The following is a 23,283-nucleotide window of genomic DNA, read 5'->3' on the forward strand; positions in this document are numbered from 1 at the left end:
ATGCCCACCACTGATATACGATATATATTAATTCTATATAGTATACATAAAGTTAATATTATATAACTTAATCAATGTATAATGTATATTGACTAATGCAAATTACCTAGTTTGCCTATACATTATATAATTTAATGTAAATACATATAACTTAATAACTTCTATAACACTTCATTAATATTATTTTAATTTGACATAATTATGTATATTATTAGTTCTTATGCATTACTTTGTAATATTATTATATAACTAATTTATACTATATATTCAAAATATAACATAAATAAATAAATAAATATAATTGACGCAGTTGCATCATTTTATAATATTTCACACCTTTTTTTTGGGTATTTGCTACCTTCGTGAATAGAGGATGTCTAAAAGGGCAAACGAATAGAGCAAAAAAGGGCAAGACTGCGGGAAATGCAATCGAGGGAGCCAATGGGCAGCCCCGGGATAACCACCCTTAGAAAAGAACAAGCTTCCACCCGGAGTAGTATGAATCGGGTCTTATCCACAGGCAGTTCACTCTTGGATATTTCGGAGCGCGGGACTGTTGCGAGCTTCCATGGCTGCATTGTGCAGTGGCTCCTCCTCCTCGGCTCTCGCCGGCCTTCAGGAGCGGCAACCGCCGTCATACTTCCTCGCATCTCCGGCGGTATCTCCCAGCTTCTCACCAGCGGGAAGGCTCTTCGCACACAAAGGCATTTTCGGTACAGCTCTTCCTTGTCTAAAGGGCCGATTCTGCGAGGATTTCAGGCAACAGCGCAGCAGGTTGAATGTGGAAGCCGCCAAGAGAGTAGATAAGGGGAGGACCTTTCTTCTTAGCTCTACCTTGAAAGCGCAAGAAGCGGAAGTGGGGAAGGTCGCCAAGCTTTGCGAAGGTATCCGAAAGTGGGCCTCTGTGAAGCAGGTTTGCTATTGTTCTCTGCTTGTCGAAAAAATGTAGAGGTGTTAACAAAGGAAAACAGCAAATGCCAGCTCTACCATATTTGAAGGCTGCCTGTTGCATTCTAGGATTTGTTTAGAGTATGACACACTGTCTAGCTTATCATCTCTGCCCTTGTCTAGAAAGTGCAATAGGCTTGAGATCTTTTAGGAGAAGAGGGTTTTATTGGTAGTTTACTCAGCTTACGAGTGAGTTAGTGCATGCCTATTTGTGGATTGGGCATAATAGAGTCTTTTTATTTCGATTTTTAGCATTTATTGGCTGGCCGATTGCATTTCTGGGCCATTATTTGGTTGGCCATCCCAATGCATTTTAGGTATTGTGTATTGCTTATTTATTCAGGCTTGCTCATCCTCAGTCATTATCATTCACTTGTAACATAGCCAATAACTCACTGTTGTACATGGTTGTCTTGTGTTTGGTAGATGGATTCCATTTCTTGAGCATATCTCTGAGTTCTCCTTTTGCAGTGTTCTTGTATTTTCTCTTTTCTCGTGTTGTGCAGTCTATCACAACTGTCTTCTATGCTTCCATTATTGCTCCCACTTCTAACATGGTATCAGACCTCTATGTTGGGCCTTGGAGTACTATTTTCTGTTGTTGCAAGTTTGCCGACTTCTGTTGCTGATCATCTATGTGTGCTACAGCAAATTTTCAGCCTGGCGACACCTACCTGCTGCCATAGTTGCACAAAACGCCATTTCTGGCCCTAAGAAACGGCGTACCGTTTCTGACCCCCCCTCTCTCCCCCCCTCTTTTTTATGACTTTTCAACGCATTCTTTGCAGGCCTTTTTAGGCGATTTTGCCCTACGTTTTTGAGCCCCCACGTGAAAAAACGAGAGCCCTGATTTGAAAATTGCTGCAGCCTGCGCATGCTCATTTCTCGAATGTTGCCGGCAGCCATGGGCTCTGCACACACTTGTGTTTTGGCCTGCTCTCTCTCTCTCTCTCTCACGAGTCCCTCCCGAGCTCTAGCCTCTCTCTCTCTCTCTCTCTAGACTCTCTCACACACTGCACACACAATCGTGGGCATTGGAGTTTGGGCCTTGGCACCTGCAAGTTGCTCTCTCTCTCTCTCTCTCGTCTCTCTCTCTCTCTCTCTCTCACACGCGCGTTTGCGCGCGATGCAGCAAACTCAAGATACAGGTGGGATTCGGGAATAATCAACATGCCAAAGGATCAAGCATGGAGTCATGTCACAGCGCTTCAAGCTTACGGAGGTGGTGGTGGCTCCAAGCGGTGGCAATGCAATTATTGCGGCATTCAAAGAGGAGGGGCAGCCACAAGGATCAAAGATCATCTTGCCCATGTGCCCAATAAAGACATTGGTCCATGTGAACATGTGCTTGCTGATGTTAAGGCTTCCATGGAGCATTGGAGGCTCAGCCGCTTGGCTCTTACAGGTGCATCTAGTACAGGAGAGGGAAACCATGGAGATGATGAAATTTTAGCAATAGGAGGTCCTATAAAGAGGAGTAGAGGAGCTTGAGAGACTGACACAATGAGTGGTGCACATACAGGGGGTTCTACTGGTGGAGCACGCAGGACACTTCAGGCAACAAAAGGTTCATTGCAGGATGCTAGTATCAAAGCGGGTATTCAAAAGCAAGCCATTGTAGAGGCCACTAGAGAGCTCACTCGATTATTCATTTCGTGTGCCATTCCTTTCCATGTCTTGCGCACACCGAGATGGAAATCAGCCACGAGGGCTGTCAGCTACATTGGATGTGAGTGGGAAGGGCCATTGTATAAGGGTATTCGGACAAGAGAGCTTAAAAATGAGAAAGCCTGCATAGAGGTTCAGTTGCAGCCATTGAAGGCCACTTGGGTGAAGTATGGTTGCATGATCTTGTGTGATGGGTGGTCTGATGTACATAGACGGAGTGTCTATAACATTCTAGTCTCCTCTTGCAAGGGGACAATGTTCTTGAGGGCCATTGATGCTTTGGCAGCTGGCACAGTGGTCACTGGCTCATATATTTGGCAGCATATACGCAAGGCAATCATGGAGATAGGGGTAGATAATGTGGTTCAAGTAGTCACAGACAATGGGTCCAATTGTGTTTCCATGGGTTGCATGCTTGAGGCTGAGTTTCTGAAGATAAGGTGGACCCCATGTGCTTCTCATTCTTTGGACTTGCTTATGGAGGACTTGGAGAAGTTAGATCGGGTTGATAGGATTTTTTCAATAGCCAAGTCCATGGTGCATTTTGTCACAAAGCAGCCTAAGGTGCAAAGTATCTACCGTTTACACAATGAGTTAGAGCTACTCAAGCCCTTAAGCACAAGGTTTGCATATATGTTTATTGTTGTGGAGAGGCTTGTGTGAGTGCGCAAGGACTTGATATGCACAGTGGTGTCCCGAGAGTGGTGTGCTTTGGAGGATAGCCAAGATGCAAAACACATATCTTTCTCACGGATGGTAATGGATCAAGGATGGTGGGAGGAAGCTGAAGCCTTAGTGAAATCAATCCAGCCCATCTATTCTATATTGCGCATTACTGATATGGAGGGGAGCACCATGGGGCTACTCTATGAGTACATGGATAAGATTGGAGAGGCCTTGGACAACAATACCTGCCTTCCTCGTAGAAAGTAAGTGATTTTTATGGTTTTTGCAAATATGTATTATCATTTATGGTTTGCAAATTTATGTTTATCCACCATAGCTTCAATTGCCCATCTTGAATCCGGGATCGAGAAGCTTTGATGTGTATGGCAGACACGATGGAATTGGTTTCATAGACCAATCCATGCAGTTGCACATGTATTGCATCCCCTATGGCGTAGTGAGCATCAGTCTGCTGATGATGAGCTAGAGAACGGTATTCAGGAGTACTTTGAGAAGTGGGCAGATGGAGATTTGCAGATGGTCACGAGGCTTGAGGATGAGCTTCTCTTGTTTCGTAACCATAGCCTCTCCTTTGGTCGCTCGACAGCCCAGCTTCAAGAGACACAGTTGTAGCCTGTGTCTTGGTGGGAGAAATATGGGGCATCTGCACCTACCCTAGTAAGTTCTAGGCTAAGGCTCTAGCTTTTAAGTACTTAGTATTCATACATTGCGCATTAGAAATGTTGTGCAATCTGAAATTTCTTTTCTTGTGGATCGTGATGGAAATATCTTGCTATTCGAGTTCTTTCACAGGATTGCAGCTCAGGCCCATGTGAAAGAAATTGGAGCACTTGGGGCCTCTTACATACAAAGAAGAGGAATCATTTGAGCACAGCTCAGTTGGAGAGGCTGGTCTTTTGTCACTGCAACCTTCTCCTTCTTGAGCACACCTCTACCTCTCCTGAACCTCGCCAGGTGAATGTGGACAAGGTAGACATAGAGAAGGTGAAAGACATACCAAATATTCCTAGTGAGGAGTTGGACATCTACACCATGTTGTATGAGGAGATGTCAGCTCCTGCCCATCGCACACGAGCTTCACAGAGGGCCACTTCGCGATGGGATGGTGCCAACACTTCAGCAGTTGCAGCCTCACCCTCTTCTACTAGCTCTCATTCTGAGTTAGATTCTACTTCTTCTAGTGCATCTGCTAGTGATGCAGAGGCCGAGGATCATGATGATGAGTAGTCACTCCAGAGTCTAGATTCCAGACACTTTTGAGACATTTCAGCTATTTATGATTGTATCGAGGCTTGAGCCTTAACTCTTTATCTTTTTGGTATTTTGCTTTGATGATCCACTATCCATGCACGATTGCACATGTTCACAGTATCTTGTACTCTTCTTTTTGAAATGATATAGACACACATGGATGGTGGCAAGTGCATGTGTACTGTGTAATTTGATTAGTGTTCTCTGATAATTGATTGTTGTGGACTATAGTTAAGAGTCTATGAACTTATGAAGACTCTAGAGGGCCGAGTGGCCTGTGGGAGAAATCAAATGATATTCATCTTTGCTTTGGATTTGGATGGTCAATTGTATACAATGGTTAATGAAACTATTTAGTTTGTTATATTTTACATGTTTTTCCCATTAAATTGTTTTGCCGTTTCTTGTCGGGACTGAAACTCCGTTTCTACTGTTTCCCGCCTGTTTCCGTTTCGCCGTTTTGGAAACTCCTGGCAACTATGCCTGCTGCAAAACTGCCTGTTTCCCAGCCCTTTTACTTACATTTTGTTATAAGTTGCCCATATTTTCATTTCCTGCATTATTTTATTTCTGATTGCATGCATTTTACGTTCAATAATTCTGCTTTTTGATTTACAGCTGTTGTGTTTTCATTATTTAATGCCTTTGCAGCTGGATGACAATGTTTTAAGCCTTTTAACTGTGTCTATTGGCTGTCATCAATGCGATTTTCCTTGTTTCTGCAGTTGTTTTAGTGATCAGCCATATATCCATTACTTGTGAACTCGACCGTGTAGTTAGTGCTGACTTTGGATGTACACTCTCTCTATTTCTCTTCTTTTCTTTATCTTCTGATCCTATCCTCTCCAAATTGCACCTTCCTATTGGTCTATTGATGATAAACTTCATGGCCCCAACTATCTCATATGGAGTGCCATCACGAAAGCATGGTTTGCGTAGAAGTGATTATGGTAAGTGGTTCTAGGAGCTATTCAATCATCAATGGCCTTAGCCTCCCATTCCTCTTTTAGACGACTGGTACCTTGTCAACTACGAGGAAGCTATATTTACATGGGATTGCGATGATGCTTGTGCATATTTTGCCCTTTTTCGATGTATCTCTAAGGTTGTTCTACCAAAGGTCACCTCTTGTAGAATAGCTTTAGCAGTATGGGAGAAGCTTCAGCTATTGTATGAGGCTTTCTCAACTATGCATGCAGTGACTCTCTATGGACAGCTCTAGCAAATGAAGTTGGAGTCAAATTATACTAACCAGTTTTTCTAACTAAATGTTAGATAAGTATAGGATCAGCTTTGACACATGTAGTTTGTGATTCTAGAGGCTCATCATGTTAGGACGGTGCTCTATAATCTCTCTTCGGAGTTTGATGGAGGAGCCAATGCTTTGCGAGTCTAGACATCGTCGATGCCAGGGGAGTCTTCCATCTCTGTATGGTGGCCATGATGAGGCATTTGCAGCTTCAGAGAGAGATGAAAGAAAGTAGTTGAAAGCCTAGTGCTATCACTATGGTAAGAAGGGACAGTTGCACAAGGATTGTAAGGAGGAGGAGCAGCAGCAGCAACAGCAGGAGCAGCAGTTGCAGTAGTAGTAGTTCTGTTACTTTCTAGTGTAGCTCTCCAATGCCAAAGGAGTGTGAGAGAGTGGTGAGAGGTGAGCCTTATCTATACAGGTATATAGATGCAAAGGATCCAGAGAGGGACTTCCCTTTCACATCGACTAAAATCTGGCAAGGCAGGTTTTGAAATCTTGGAGCTGGGATTGACATCTAGGTTTATGATGGGGTGGTTATTGATAGAGAGTGGGATTGCCTTCTAGTCCGAGCTCACATGAGGTGACACTTTGGTGGTTTGGCCAAAGGCGGGGAATCCATGGTTATGTATGCTGAGAGGCATTGTTGACAGATGGATAAGTTTGCTACCACAAAGCATTGTTGACAGACATAGAGAGCTCTTATGATTCTTCTCTATTTTCAAGAGCTAGTATATTAAATTATTTCCACTGTCTTCTACAGACTGTCTTCTTGAAGCACAAGAGATCTGTTCTCATTTCTTCCACCCAGCCATGCTTAGGAGAATTTAGGAACCGTACGTGTCTAGCATGTTGTCAGCTGTCAAATTCTTAGGAGTTATACTAATTAATAACTCTCTTTCGAATTGCCTTGTTTCTACTTTTGTTCTTAAACCCCCCGAACCTAGTACGGGCGCCCAAGGCTCCTGGATGGTCATCTCTTGTGCTGTTTCCCCATAAGTTATATTCATTAATGTAACATTTCCTCCCCCTTAAGAATCGGTTTTGTCCTCGAAAATGATACTTGGAAGGTCCAACTGTAAATTGGGAAACCTTTTCCTTAAAGTACTTACTTGCTCCCATGTTGAGCTTTCTTCTGAATAATCTTTTAATTTCACCAAATATTCTTGATAAATAGTATTCCTTGTTCGTCTGTTACGAACATTTAAAATTCTTTCTGGTTCATGTAGAATAGATTGGTCACCTAATAGCTCTTCAATGTTATCATTTAAGATTAGATTATCCATATCACCCAATTTCTTTCTTAGCTTGCTTACATGGAAAACTAGATGTGTTTTACTACCAGCAGGTAGTTGGACCTTGTAAGCCTGTTTCCCCACCCTCTTAAGTATTGTGAAAGGACCACAATACCTAGGTAAAAGCTTTGGACATCGTCCCGTTTTCATGGTTTTAGTTTGTTTAGGCACCTTAAGATAGACCAATTCCTCTTCCTCAAAGGAGATGTCTCTTCGGTGAGTATTTGCATAAGTTCTAGCTCGATCTTGAGCTTTCTTAATATTTTCTTGAGCAAATTTTAACATACTATTCATATCCTCCAAAAAATCATTTGCTGCGTGAACCCTTTTCTTATTAAATTATTGTCACTGTCTTCTACAGACTATCTTCTTGAAGCACGAGAGGTCTGTCCTCGTTTCTTCCACCCAGCCACGCTTAGGAGAATTTAGGAACCGTACGTGTCTAGCATGTTGCCAGCTGTCAAATTCTTAGGAGTTATACTAATTAATAACTCTCTTTCGAATTGCCTTGTTTCTACTTTCGTTCCTAAGCCCCTTGAACCCCGTACGGGCACCCAAGGCTCCCGGACGGTCATCTCTCGCGATGTTTCCCTATAAGTTACATTCATTAATGTAACATAGTATAATTCATATCAACATTAAGTTCCCTTTGAGGCAACTTGATAGTGGCTTGATCACCCATTGCTTGGGTATCATGGTTCTATTGTGGTGGTCTTTGTTGTATGGACTATGATGAGTCATTATCTTTATATCATTGTATTATATAAGATCACCCACAATCTGAGAGAGGGTACTAGTAGAGTAGTCAGCTTATGAGCGAGTCTGTGCATGTGTATTTGTAGGTTGGGCACTGTAGAGTATTTTAGGTATTTTTTGATGCTTATTTTTTTTGTTTCTGTCATGGCTTGAGTGAGTTGCTTATTAGGCCAAAATTTCAATGTAACTGAATTCTAAGGTACATACTTTCAATCTAATGAATGTTTCACATTGCACGTTTACTTTGTATTGCTTTTGTATAACATAGTCTTTGCCTTGTACACTTCTTCATTGAAAGCCCTCTTCCCCCCAAACCCCTCTTTTTTTTGTTGTATGGGACCATAGAATGGCTCTTGATGCTATATGTGTTGAGCTAAAAATTCCTGTTGCTTTCCTCTCTTCATTCCAAAACTTGGGATTGCACTTCACTTCTGCATCTAGTGCACTAGGAGTTGGATCCCTTGTCTCTGTTCCTAGCACTTTCTCTTTCTTCGCACAATATTCTACCCTATCTCACTACATTATCACTTTACATCTTGGTATATCATTAGGGGGAATGCCACCCTTTAACACAATGCCTTTCACATTCCCACACGTGAGCACATCTTTTTACTATGGGAAAGGTGTGATAGGCATCCCCCCTCACTATCCTCGGTCAATCACCTCTCTACTCATTAATCTTCTAAATGCAATGATTCCCATCCTTTGCTTATGATGTGTCGTCACACACTCCATGGGTCACTACTACGTATTGATTTTCATCCTTCGCTTCATGTGTCCCTATCTCTTCTCCATGGGCTACTCATGCGGTCACCATGCCTATGCCTAGTCCGTCTATGCCCACATTTGGATCCACTGTATACGCTTCTCGTATGTATGGTGGGCTCCTTGGGATGAATTTCCAAGTGTACTCCACTCCCCTACCCTATTCACCCTATCCCCATTACCCACCTTATTCATCTCTTGGCACTACCACTCTTGTTGCAATAGCTAATAATGCCTTCATAGATAGGACTCATTCTAGCGGGTCGAATTTCACCCCCATTACCCACCTTATCCATCTCTTGGCACTACCACTTCTGTTGCAATAGCTAATAATGCCTTCATGGATAGGACTTGTTCTAGCGGGTTGAATTTCACCACTTGGTCCAACTTTATGTAATAAGTGCTTGAATCTTGGGGCTTTTAAGACCTTGCCATTAGTCTAGAGTATATGTCAGACCCTTGATTAGGTCACCATGAGCACATCTATCAATGGAGAGCTCGTAATGCCAAAACCAATGTTGAGTTAATGCAGGGGTTGCTTCTTGTATTCAGCACTTGTCTTCGACATCGGTCTTTGTTTCCTGTTGTACCTCGCCTCTGTATTGTATGATTTTATCATTTTTGTAAAGGGTGCTTGGGCAAGTGAATAATTTCCCCATGAGGGACATTGTCCAAGTGACACCTGTTGCATGCATATTCTCATCATGTACTATCCTACTATGCATCTCTTTGTGCAGAGTAGCCCTCAAAGGATCTTGAGTTGTCTTCATTGGCGAATTTTCACCATCTTACCACCACCTCACCGTCCATACTTCATCACTGTTTCCCTTATCATCGACACTCTCGAGTGGTTGGGTCAACTTGTTTGTTTTGTGATTTGTTGTATCTACCCAACCCCTTTTACTCTCCCTATCAGTCATAGTTACTTGAAAGGCCATAAACCATATCCATTTTCACCCAAAAAAAAAGAAAAAGAAAAGGAAAGCTCAATGTGGTTTGGTCTCTCTTTGCAGGACTTGGACCCTTTATTTGATACCCTAACCTCTTTGGGGTGATTGCTTGGACTCCCTTAGTAAGATGACAATCGCGTTTGTAGTCTTTCTAGGCCATTGGGTAGTTGACGTGCACCCTTTGTCCGATTTCCTAGATGCTTTGAGATGGGATGCCTTGGGGTAAAAATGTGCTCGAGCGTTTCTTCAAGTCCCTTCTTGGTTCTAGTTTTGGGCATGAGAGGCGGTGTTGAGGTAAAAATTTCTTCAATACTAATTAGCTCTTTAACACAGCCTTAATAGTAAATAACGTTTCTTTGTGGGTGTTGTTTGGCCAGGCCATTGGGCAACTACTATGCACCCTTTGTTTGATGCCTTGGGTGCTTCGGGGTGGGATGCCTTGGGGTAAAAATGTGCTTAAGCTTTTCTTCCAAGCCCTTCTTGATTCCAATTTTGGGGTAAAAATGGGATTGAGCTTTTTCTTCCAGTTCTTTCTTGATTCTAGTTTTGGGCTTGAAAAGAGGCGTGGAGGTAAAAATTCCTTCTGTACTATTTAGCTCTTTAACACAAGCTCAATTAGTAAATTACCAAAAAGTTTCATTAAACGGTTCTAGAGAGTTTTTGTTTTCCACATGCAAAACCCTAATTTGGGAGAATCCTTCCATGTCTATAGATGGATAGGCTGCCCTCCATTCAACCCCATCCTTCTAAGCAAGTTTCTCATGTTCACGTGCAAATTTCAGCCATCAGCCCACCGATAATATGTGCTATCCAGCCATCGATGTGCCATTTTGGAGGTTTCTATTGCTGTGTTTGCTGTTCCTGGCACAAGCAGTCATGTTGTGAGGCATTTTTTGCAAAAATTAAATCCACTTCAAATAAGTTGGAAAAGACATTTCCATGAAGAGGAGCAAGCACATCCGAGCTAGCAAGTTGGTTACAGGAAGTTTGGTTTCGAGAGATTGAGCAGATGGATAGTAAGCATGAGATTTAGTCTGAAATAAGGTGGGCATTATTTGAAAATATAGAATATTGGATTGTTTGGACAAAGGTGTACTTGGAGACAAAGCTGATTTAGAAAACTTTGAGTATGGGAGATAATGTGCAAGGTTTATTAATGCCTATGAGAGTGAAAAAAGTATGCGTTTGAGAGAGGGTGTTAAGCCTTAGAAAATATTGGGAGTCGTAAGCCTTATAGTAAGAATATATTGGAAAGCTTTTAAACGCTTTTGTTTTGAAAACAGCTTTTGACAAGGACCGATGTGTTGCAGAGATTTTTGCGGAGTTTTAGAGGGCAAAGATTATTTTGATTTTGAAGCTTGGAGTTTTGTTCATACCTTGCAGGATTATTTGTCATCAATTTTAGAGTCTTGGGGAGTTGATTTTGATATATGTCACTAAAACAAAGATTGATGGTGAGGTTGAACACCGGAGCATTTTAAGATTTATTTCGATCGTTATGGGGGAGTATTATTCAGCACCGGAAGCTGATTATTAGCCACAATTTTTATTTTGTGGGTTCATGTAGTCATATTATAGAGCATGCTGATCGAAAAGTTGGTGGGTGTCGATTAAAGAACGGCTTATCTTGCAACATTCTGAAAGGTTTTGCATAAGCTTTTTGAAAGAATTTATAGAAAAGGCTTGAAAGCTATACCATTTGTTTTAAAGAGGTGTAAAGTGAAACCAATCCGAGAAGAAAATTGAGATTTGAGACGTGCTTGGAACCTTGGATTTGGGAGAGGTTGCAGGATTTAAGAAGTTTTTGTTGTAGACCAGCTTTGGTTAAATCTTGGACAGATTACGGAAGGAATTATAGTGACACAATATTAAGGTTCTTGAAACAATGTCAAATTCGGATGACTTCTATCATTGATCAACTTTTGGCTTAATCTACTTCGAATTTTCGAAAGTTAAAGAGGACGGAGGGCATATACTATCTTTTATTTTTGAAGCTAGAATTCTTTCAACTTTGGGGAAAGACTATGAGTGCTCGATATCTTTGAAGTATTCTTAAGATGTTCTCTATGAGCTACAAGAGGCACAACTTTTAAGATTTCTTTGTGTGTTGAGATTGAGGAAAGATTATTGAATTGATGAATTGATTAGTATCTTGGAGATCGTTACTTTCTGGGTAGCATGAAAGTTTTATGAGATATAGTACTAGGACATAACTTATACCCGCACTCCTTTTTCTTGTGTGTCTTGGGTTGTGTGAGGGATTTAATCCCGATCACCACTCGTAATACAACATCACCATTGCAGCAATTTGCCCTTCGTTTGCTGCTCCAGGTGCTAGGCGACACACTGTTCTTCACTTGTGTTGCTATAGAAAGACTCCACGGCGGTCTAGCATCCATTTAGCCATTTCCAGCTGCCACTCTAATCAACTAGGTTATGGAATTGCTGCATTTGCTGTTGCCATTGCCCTAGAGGTCTTTGCCATTATGGATACACTCTTATAAATTGCGTCTTGCTACTTGCCTCTCTTCAATTGATGGTTACAACACTCAGGATTCGTCTTTGGTGGGTGACATACTCTGACACTTGTTGCTTTGTCCTTGAGCATGTGAGAGTGCGCAACAGAAGAAGAACACGAACACAGAGGAGAGGAGAGAGAAAGCAGAGAATGAAGGAAGAAAGTCTGCACTGACTGAGATGAATGCTGAATACACTGAAATGGACAGAGCAGTCCCTGCACGCAGCCCGGAGCATCAGTGAGGGGACCAGGACAGACTGGAAGCAATGGCAGCACCAATGCCGGAGACGGAGATGATGGAGGCAGTGCTGAACCTGCAGAGCACAATGCTGGAATGACTTGGGGGGCTGCTGTATATAGCCCCCAGGCCAGAAAACTGGCCGACCTGCCAAATCTGGCCGACCTGGCCAGATTTGGCCGACCAGCCAGATCTGGCCGACTTTGGCCAGATCTGGCCGACCTGCCCAGAAAATGGGCTGACCGCAGAAAAACAGCCCAGTTTGGGCTGTATGACACCCACAGGCTGCCGACTGACAAGGACAGCCACAAAATGAACTGACAGAGCTCCTCTGTCTCCTGTCAGACTCTGACAGGAGCTCACAACCAGGAGATGACAGACTGAGAATGATAAAGAGCAGGCTAACACCCCCTCTCAACTCCTGGGAGAGTCTGAAGACCCAAGAACCGCATGTGATGAAGCAAAGAAGCCTGAGGCAAAGGCTTCGTAAAGAGATCAGCTGCATTGGCCGCCGTAGGACAATAGACCACCACCAGCTCCGAATCCACGATCTGCTCTCGAACATAGTGATACTGAACCTCAATGTGCTTCGTGCGAGCATGAAACATCGGGTTCTTGGCCAGAGCAAAAGCACTCTGGTTATCCACGCGCAGCTCCGTAGGTCCGGTCTGGGAAAAGCCAATCTCCGCGAGTAAGCGACGGAGCCAAACTGCCTCCATAGCGGTCGAACATAGGGCCCTATACTCAGCCTCTGTAGAAGAAAGTGCCACAGTAGGTTGCTTCTTGCTGCTCCAAGAGACAGCACCAGATCCAAGGGTGAAAGCATAACCTGTAGTGGATCGTCTCGAATCCACATCACCTGCCCAATCAGAATCACTCCATCCAGAAAGGGTAAGCCCATCTCCATACATGATCCCGAAGGATCAAGTCCCCTGTAAATAGCGAAGAACCCTCAAGGCCGCCTGCCAGTGATCCTGGGTAGGAGTTTGCATAAAAGAAGACAATAAAGCCACCACAAAAGAGATATCCGGCCGAGTGTGAAGCAGCCAGATAAGAGAACCGACAAGGCACCTGTAACGGGTGGGATCTGGAAAGGGAACTCCAGCTGTCAAAAGCTTGGACTCGGGGTCCATGGGGCATGAGATAGGCCGACACTCAGCCATATCAAACTCCGAAAGAAGCTCGGAGATGTACCTGTGCTGCGAGATAAAAATCCCCTGTGCCATCTGATAGATCTCCAGGCCTAGAAAGAAGTGAAGGATCCCTAGATCCGTCATGTCAAACTTCTGCTGAAGAATGGACCGTGTATGCTCCACGTGCTGAGTGTCGCTCCGTGTAATGATAAGATCATCCACATACAAGATAAGGAACACTGAAAGAGAATCCACAACCCGTAAGTAGAGGTTGGGATCATAAGCGGAGCGCGCAAAGCCACTCTGTAGAAAGAAGCGGTCAATCCGCTGGTACCAAGCACGAGGAGCCTGCTTCAAGCCATAAAGAGCCTTCCGCAGCCTGTAGACATGATCCTCCTTCCCCTGTACAAGAAAACCAAGAGGCTGTGAAACATAAATCTCCTCCTCAAGAACGCCATTCAGAAAAGCAGACTTGACGTCCATCTGATAGACAGGCCAACGGTGGTGAGCAGCAAGAGCCAAAAGAACTCGTATGGTGGACATCCTGGCTATAGGAGCAAAAGTCTCGAAGTAGTCCAAGCCTGCACGCTGTGCAAAACCCTTGGCAACAAGCCTAGCCTTATGCTTGTCCAAGGAGCCATCTGCAAGATACTTGGTCTTAAAGACCCATTTCACACCAATCACCTTCCGTTTCGCGGGACGCGGAACAAGCTCCCACGTATGGTTTCGCTCGATGGAATCGAGCTCGGCCTGCATAGCCTGTCTCCAAATATCCTGTGCAAGAGCCTTCTCCACAGTGGAAGGCTCGGAATCCTGAAGAATCTGTGACATAAGAGCATAGTTCACACATAGTGAACTGTCCCGCTGGGCCTGTAAACGTGCTGATCGACGTGGACCTGTAGAAGAAGCAGGAAAGTGAGTAACACTTGAATCCTGCATGAGCCGGCGATACCATAAAGGAATCCTGAGAGACTCCTGCTGCTGTGAGGGAGACCGGGGGGTCTCCGGAACTTGCAAAGCACCCAAATCGGAGAGGGACTCCCCCTCACCGAGTGAAGGTAGATCCTCCGCATCTGAAGAAGGCTGTGTATCCCGTGAAGATCCCGAAGTGGCAGTAGAAGAGCTCGTAGTAGACGGAGTCACATCCACCAAAGGGGAAAGGGAAGCCAAAGGAGGAGGAATAGGGGGGGTGCTAAGGGGCATCCTAGAAGGAAGTGAAGGGAGAGAAGGTGGGGGGGGGGGGGGGTCCGTCGATGACGAAGAAACATCTGTAATGGAACCATCAATCGGATCCTCAGAGGCCGAAGCCTCATCAAAGATCACATCCGTGCTCACCTCAACCTTCCGCGTCGTCGGGTCGTAGAGCCGATATCCCTTCGTGGTCGTACTATAACCAATGAATATAAGCTTTCTCAACTTAGAGTCGAACTTCGTCTTCCTCTTCTTCTTGTCCACATGGACAAAAGCATCGCACCCAAAGATGCGAAAATGGGACACGGAAGGCTTCTTTCCAAAGAAAGCCTCATACGGAGTCATGTCCTGTAACGCCGAAGTCGGAGAGCGGTTGCGAATATGCACCGCTGTAGCCACCGCCTCACCCCAAAGGAAATGAGGAAGACTCCTATGCTCCAGCATAGATTGGGCCATCTCAATCATGGTCCGATTCGCACGCTCCACCACACCATTCTCTGATGGTGTGTTCGGATGGGAATACTCCACCCAAATACCATGATCCTTGCAAAAGTGAGAGAAAAGGTGAGAAGTAAACTCGCCACCGTGATCAGCTCGAATGCCACGAACCTTGGAAGTTGTTTGGGTCTCCACAAACACCTGCCACTCACAGAAACGGGAGTACGCCTCGCTCTTGTACTCCAAGAAATAAGGCCACACATAACGACTAAAGTTGTGCACAATCAGCATCAAATACTTGGCCTTCCCAAGGGAGGCCGTGCCCATAGGTCCGCAAAGGTCGGTGTGAACCAACTCAAGCGGAGAAGTAGCCCTCCTAGAAGCAACCTGCGGGTGAGGCTGCCGGTGCTGCTTGCCCCTCAAGCAGCTAGGGCACAAAGTGTGAAGAGGAGGGAAATCAGGAAGTCCCTCCACCATCTTCCTCCTAGAAGCCCGACGAAGAGAATCGAGGTTCAAATGACCATACGGAGCATGCCAAAGCAGCCCAAGCTCATGGGAAGTCCGCGCAGCCAAGGCTGTGAGCGTATAAAGCCCACCCTCCTGTGTACCAGTCCAAAGAGCATCACCTGTAGAAGCATCCTCCACTGTGACTGCATCCTGTGTAAAAATGACTCCGGTACCTAACTGAGTAAGGCCATGCACAGATAACAGGTTAAAACCCAAATCAGGGACATAGAGAACTTTGGCGAAGGAAGACCGCCTGTCAGAAAACATAGGTAAAGTCCCCACGCCTCGAACAGGGACTGTAGAATTGTCACCAATGGTGACTATACCCCCTCTCGAACAAAGATCCTGAAGCCAATCCTGACGGAAGGTCATATGTGAAGATGCTCCACTGTCGACAAGCCAAGGCTTCTCCTGTGTGGTAGAAGCTAGGGCTGTGTCCTCCTCAACAAAGACATGCACAAATGCAGATTCTGTTGTGGCTGGGGCCGCCTTCGAGTCCTTCTCCTTAGGCTTCAGATGGGGATACTTCTGCCAATACTTCTTCTCGGGATGAGTGCCCTTCCCACAATGGGGACACTTGGGCTTCTTCTCCTTCGCATCCTTCTTGTCCTTGGCCTTCTCCTTTTGTTTCTTCTTCTTGCCGCCACTTGTGCCAGCCGTAAATGCCTTGGTGGAGCCACTGGCTCCCACCTCTTTGAGTCGCTCGTCATGCTCCAAGACAAGCGGGGAAAGCTCCTCCCATAGGAGTGTCTCACGGGTCCTCGAAGTGATGAGGCTGGTGTAGAAGACATCATAACGGGGTGATGGCAGCTGAGTCAACAGAATCATCGCCATATCCTCAGACGATATCAGACGACCAAGAGAGGCTAGCTCGCCTCGCATATCCTCCATCTTCGTGATGTGCTCCTTCATGGAAGGAGAACCATCAAGATTGAGCATCCGCAACTTCTTCTCCAGGGAAATCTTGTGGGCAAATGTCTTGTGCTGATACAAAGACGTAAGCTTCGTCCACACTTCCGCCGCGGTCTGTAACCTGTGAACATGTACAAGAACAGAATCATGGAGACTCATAAAAAGAAAGGAACGGGCTCGAGAGTTGAGCCTATCCCATAAGGCTGCACGGTCCATAAAGGTGCCATCGGACGAATCCACGAGGGGACGGTCTATGGGTGAAGAAACAAGCTCCCAAAGGTCAAATGTATCGAGGATGCAGGCCACCTTGCATGACCAGAGGGAGTAGTTGGAACCATCCAACTTATCTTCCTTCGGAAAGGAAGGGAGAATTGGCACCTGAATAGAGGGAATCAAAGAAGGCATCCGCACATCTGAAGCAGTCTTCATGGAAGAAACCTTCGCTATAGATGGAACCCTCTGAGATGCATGGACTGAAGAAGGACGAGTGCGAGGAGATTCTTCCCGATGTCGAACCTCACGATAATCCCGCCTCCGCTCAGAGGAATGATGAGAAAGAAGTTCATCCTCTGAGTCTTCAAAGCCTGAAAACTGGTAAGACATCTTCCAATCTGCAAAATACCAAAGAAAATTGTGCCGTTGTCGAAATAGGACCAGCAATGTGGTCACCAACCACCAAGACGCAGGTAGAGAGTGCCTACAAACACCTGGATCTGCAAAACGCAAAGATAATTGATGTCGATCACCAGGAAAGAGACCACCGGCACCAGGAAAGAAGTCGCCAGCAGGAAATGTGCCGCCTGGAGTGAAAACGACCAGCAGGACAGCAAAATGCAGCCTGTAGGGAGGTCGCCCAGTAGAAAGAGGGACAGCCTGGTGGTAAACGCAGGATTTCGTTGTTGATCAGTTGGCAGCAGCAGTAGGGTATCTCACTTCTGAGGGTATGTCCTCCATGCTCTCAATCAGGCGATGATACCATGTGAGAGTGCGCAACGGAAGAAGAACACGAACACAGAGGAGAGGAGAGAGAAAGCAGAGAATGAAGGAAGAAAGTCTGCACTGACTGAGATGAATGCTGAATACACTGAAATGGACAGAGCAGTCCTTGCACGCAGCCCGGAGCGTCAGTGAGGGGACCAGGACAGACTGGAAGCAATGGCAGCACCAATGCCGGAGACGGAGATGACAGAGGCAGTGCTGAACCTGCAGAGCACAATGCTGGAATGACTGGGGGGGCTACTATATATAGCCCCCAGGCCAGAAAACTGGCCGACCTGGCCAGATTTGGCCGACCAGCCAGATCTGGCCGACTTTGGCCAGATCTGGCCGACCTGCCCAGAAAATGGGCCGACTGCAGAAAAACAGCCCAGTTTGGGCTGTATGACACGCACAGGCTGCCGATTGACAAGGACAGCCACAAAATGAACTGACAGAGCTCCTCTGTCTCCTGTCAGACTCTGACAGGAGCTCACAACTAGGAGATGACAGACTGAGAATGATAAAGAGCAGGCTAACAGAGCATTCTATACACTCTGACATTCATTTACTGCATTGATTCATTCACTTCACACTTCACTTCTTTCATTGTGTGTGTTTATGTTTTTGCGTTGAGTTTTGAGTTTGCGTTTTGCGTTTAGGGTTTGAGTTTTGCACATCATTGTTTGAGTCATTTTGATTTTGCCATAGTTACTCTTTTTCTGTCTTCTTAGTGCAAACCCTAGGATATCTTCATAATATTCTTCATTGTAACCACCTTCTTTGTAAAGACCATGTAGGTCTCTAGTTGTATAAGGCGATGTATTGATACAAGATTAAAGCCTAAGTTAGGGATATAAAGGCCTTTAGTTGATGAATCTTGTTTGTCACAAAGAAGTAGGATTATGGTGACACCTCAAACACATAGTAAAGGGTTGTCACCAATGGGGATTGTGCTTCCTCTATCATGAAGATCTTGTATCCAATTGGAAAGAGAGGTCATATGTAAAGATTCTTCAGTATCACAAGCTAAGTGTCCTCTATGTAATAAGCAAGAGGAGTGCCATCTATGCATAGAGATGCATAAAGTATAAGTACGGGGATAAACGTGAGAATGACAATACTTTGAACTTAACCAACCTGATCAATTATCACCATGACAATTAGAGAGAGAGAGAGAGAAAGAGAGAGAGAAAGAGTGGTGCACAGATCGGATGCTGTATGTTTGTAGTGAACGCTGGAAGGTCCCCAAGAACAAAAAAACTCTACTTTTTGCACAAAACTCAAGGTAGAAAGCATGCACGACATGAATAAGAGACCAATTGGGTGCAATCTCCCCCCATGCGTTGTGTGAGTGCTCCACAAAGCATGTATTTTTTTGTATTAATCATCTTGAAGCTCAAATAATAGCCCAAATTACAAAATAGCACGCTTTTGGCTTTTGAGTTTGCTTTAGCTCAAAATAGAAATAAAGCTAATGAGCGGGCGTCCAAAGAGTCAGGCATACCCAATACAATGTCCAAATACAAATATCATAATCGTACGTCATACGCATACAAAATAATGAATAAATATCCAACGCCTTAATAAATAGGCGCGACAAAATATAGGCGCTATGTCTAAGGTATGCACCCATCAAAATATAAGTAATAACTCGAATACACGCTAGTCTCCAATGCTTTCCTACGCCACTGCTGCTATCTCTACACATCAACTGAAGCATTCACAATCGTTAGTAAAATAATACAATTAAACCGACAAAAGTGAATACCTAGCAGTCTTCAGCTACATAAATAAATCAATTGGTTAGAAATCAATCCTAACCTTAATTTATCACGAGTGCGCACTCTAAACTCATAAACGTTTATTAATTTAATATGTATTTTGTGGAATCACCCGCTATAGAATCACCCATGTACACACTAAATTAATGAAACGCCCGAAAAGGATATGCGTCCCCATCAACTTCTGGCACAAAGAATCCACTTTGTGTATGAGCCCCGGTCAACAAAGTTTACAGAATCCATCGTAAAACCTCAAGGAATCCACCGTGGCACGGAATTCACCGTGAAATATGCCTCCTGGCATCATACTCTCGGGGTGGGATAGCAATTGTCCTCAATTGCTATTAGCTCAATGTGGAGCTAACAGTGTGGGGAAAGTATTTAAGTCTCTAGCGTGCATGCATTGGGCTTCTTCAACATGATGGTTTTTAAACTTGACCAAATATCTAGAATATCTACAGCCAGTTCTAATGGTCATAAAGTCAGTATCTATGATAGCTTCAGGTTCAAGTATTTCAGTCTCTTCATCTAGCAAAGATGGGTTTTCATAAACAGGGTGTATAGGTAATTGGTCTCTAAAGGGTCGTAATAAACTAATGTGAAAGGTGCTGTGAATTTTCCAATGAGGTGGTAGTTCTAACTTGAATGCATTGTCATTGATTTTGTGAATGATCTTAAATGGTCCATAGAATCTAGGTGCTAATTTTACAACTGGGTGTTTATCTACACTTTGTAATCTACGTTTTTCTATTCTCAACCAAACATAGTCATCAACTTTGAAATTCATGGCCTGTCTTTTTTTTTTAGCTTGTTTTGTATATGATTACTGGGCTTTGATAATCATGTCTTTAACCTCATAAAAAATAGTAGCGTGTATGTTAGTAATATCATCAGCACTCTAAATTCTATTTGATAAAGATGCAACATGTGTAGACAATCTATAATCATAAATCACTTCAAATGGTGCTTTCTTTATAGCTGTGTGTGGTGTATTGTTATATGCAAACTGCAGTAAATGCAAACGTGTGTCCCATGTCTGTGGTTTAGAAATAATGTAGGTACGTAAAAGATCTAAAATAGTACTGTTAGTGGCTTCTGTTTGTCCATTAGTTTCAGGATAAAATGCAGATGAAAAATCAATCTTTGTTCCTAGGTTAGCTAACAAAGTAATCCAAAAGTTATTACAAAATCTAGAATCACGGTCAGAAATAATAACTTTTGGCAATCCATGATTAGTGAAAACAGTTTTAAAAAACAATTGTGCTGCTTGAGATGTTGTTAAAGTTTTCTTACATGGAATGAAATATGCTTGTTTACTAAACTTGTCTACAATAGTCCAAATCATATAATGGTTAGCTTTAGTATTAGGTAAACCAGTAATAAAATCCATAGAAATCTGTTCCTATGGTCTTGATGGAATAGATAAAGGCATAAGTAAACCATACTGTTTACCATGATGTCTCTTAACTCTTTGACAAACCAAACATTCAGAAACAAAGTTAGATACATTAGTGTCCATATGTGGCCAATAAAAATCTTCAGTCAATGTACGTAAAGTAGATATAATACCTCTATGACTTTAATATGGAGGACAATGAATCTCATTCAAAACAAAGGATCTAAATGGAACTGTAACACATAATCTCTTTTCATAAAACATGAATTCATCATTGTAAGACAGTGAATCAATAGGAATCCAGTTATTTCCAACTAATTTATTCCAATCAGCATGAAAAGTAATGTCCTGATGATAAGTATCTTTCATAGGGGTTAGAGAATCAAATGATATAACAGAAATATTATGAATGGTCGGTTTTCTACTTAATGTATCGGCCACTACATTTTCTTTACCTGGTTGATATTGAATAAGGGGATGAAAACTCTGAATAAAAGCTGCCCATTTGATATGTCGGTCAGATATTTGAGGTTGACTAAGGAGATGTCTAATACTTTGTTGGTCAGTCTTAATCATAAACTCAGAACCCATTAAGTAATTTTTTCATTGTCTTAAAGCTTGTACCACAGCTAACAATTCTTTATCATATGTGGAATATTTAAGTTCGGATGGTTTCAATTTACAACTAGAATAGGCTATGGGATGATTATCTTGCATAAGTATGGCTCCTATTCCAGATTCGCTAGCATCAGTAACTACTAAAAAGAATGGTCTATTAAAATCAGGTAGTTGTAATACAGGAGCATGGGTTAATACATGTTTCAATAAATCAAAAGATTTCTGTTGATTATCAGACCAATGATAAATAATACATTTCTTTAAAAGTTTAGTCAAAGGCAAAGCAAGTAATGAAAAATTTCGCACAAACTTTCTGTAAAAACTAGCAAGACCTAGAAAAGAACATAACTCGTGCACATTTTTAGGTATAGGCCAGTTTAATATTGCTTCTATATTCTAAGGGTCAACCTTAATACTTTCTGATGACACAATATGACAGATATTCAAATTTTGTTTGAAAGAATTTACTATTTTCCAGATTAGCATACAATTGATTATCTTTCAACAACTTGAAAACCAAAGACAAATTTTTATAATGCTCTTTCTCATTTTTACTGAATACCAAGATATCATCAAAGAATACTATAACACAATGCTGATATTTCAAAAATATGCGATTTATCATTTTACTAGATGTAGCAGGTGCGTTAGTCAATCCAAAAGGCATCACTAGAAATTCATAATGACCAAATTGTGTTCTAAATACAGTCTTAAATATATCAGATTTATCTAATCTCACCTGATGATAGCCAGATTTAAGATCTATTTTACTAAATATGGCAGAACCTTGTAGTTTATTCATAAGATCATCTATCCTAGGAATTGGATATCTATTTTTTACAGTAATCTTATTTAGGGTACGATAATCAATGCACATACGATAAATATTATTATTTTTCTTTACCAACAAGACATGTGCGCTAAATGGAGAACTACTAGGTCTAATTAATCCTCTGTTTAATAATTCCTCAACTTGATTTTGAATTTCTTTCTGTTCAATCTGGTTATGCCTATATGGTGCTTTACAAGGTAGTTGTGTACCAGGAATTAAATCTATTTTGTGGTTTTCAGGAGGTGAAGGAGGTAGTCCAGGTGGTAGATCTTCAGTAAAATAATCTTTAAATTGTGCAAGGAATTCTTTATGTCTAGGGTGCATATGTTTTTCTTTAGCTTGAAGTTCATTCATCCAAATTAGATAAGATTTATTACTTTTGCATAATGCACGTTTAGCTTGAGTATGAGTAAGTAGTGGAAAAGCGTTAGATGCGTGCATACCATACGATGTAATGTGTTTTCCTTGAAAATAAGTTTTAATTGAATGCGTTGAATAATCTATGTCAGGATTATGCTGATGATGCCAAGGCATACCTAGGATAATATCACTAGATTGTAATGGTAAAACTAGAAAATTTCTTCTTTCAGTGCATTCACCAATTTGAATTTCTAAATTATGTACCTCTTGTGTTCCATTATACCTTGTGCCTAAGAATGCTGCTTTAATGCAATAATGCGTAGGAATAGTTTGTAATTTCAATTCTTTCACTAACTTTGCAGAAATAAAATCATGTGTACTACCATCATCATACAAAATAATCTTTTCTTTTCCATGCACTAAACATTTCATTGACAACAAAGAATGTAGAGTTGGCATACCTGGTAAAGTATCCGAAGGAATAGTAATGTCATCCTCATCTTTCATAAAGTCAGGCATTTCCTCATGTTCTTCATCTTCCATTACTCCAAGATAGTTGATATGGACAGGTGGCTTCTTCGATTGGCAATTGGCTGCTAGATGCCCAGGTTAATGGCATTTGTAACACACTATAGGTTTGGCTTTATATACATTGTTTGCAATGGCAAGAAGTCTAGGAATATTAGGATTTGACTGTGAAGATGACTTAGGGTTTTGATTGGTATTTGATGGCAAAGTAGGTGGTTTTGTCCAAGACTTACGGAAAGATGATGAAGGAAATCGACTTTGATTGAATCTTCTAAAATTTGAAT

At 42.6% G+C, this 23,283-nt stretch overlaps 2 protein-coding genes across 6 annotated transcripts in view; both read left to right on the forward strand.

The window, feature by feature from the left end:
- Positions 1-478: 478 nt before the first annotated feature.
- LOC148012553 (uncharacterized) overlaps positions 479-23,283 on the forward strand; it is a 75,511-nt gene continuing 52,706 nt past the window's right edge. For 2 of the 5 annotated variants that reach the window (XM_087669425.1, XM_087669426.1), the window contains exon 1: positions 479-913. In XM_087669425.1, the coding sequence (XP_087525551.1) occupies positions 569-913 (345 nt within the window). In that variant the 5' untranslated portion in view covers positions 479-568. The remainder of the gene's footprint in view (positions 914-23,283) is intronic. The other 3 variants (XM_087669428.1, XM_087669427.1, XM_087669424.1) reach the window with 2 other exon arrangements.
- Positions 1,038-3,442, forward strand: LOC148012554 (uncharacterized). Its single transcript, XM_087669315.1, has one exon. It carries the CDS (start codon positions 2,452-2,454, stop codon positions 3,277-3,279), a length of 828 nt encoding a protein of 275 aa, XP_087525441.1. The 5' UTR covers positions 1,038-2,451; the 3' UTR covers positions 3,280-3,442.

This window comes from Lygodium microphyllum, chromosome 27 (genome assembly GCF_053477565.2).
Source record: "Lygodium microphyllum isolate KBCC chromosome 27, Lygodium_microphyllum_v1.1.10, whole genome shotgun sequence".
In the NCBI taxonomy this organism is placed as follows: Eukaryota; Viridiplantae; Streptophyta; class Polypodiopsida; order Schizaeales; family Lygodiaceae; genus Lygodium; species Lygodium microphyllum.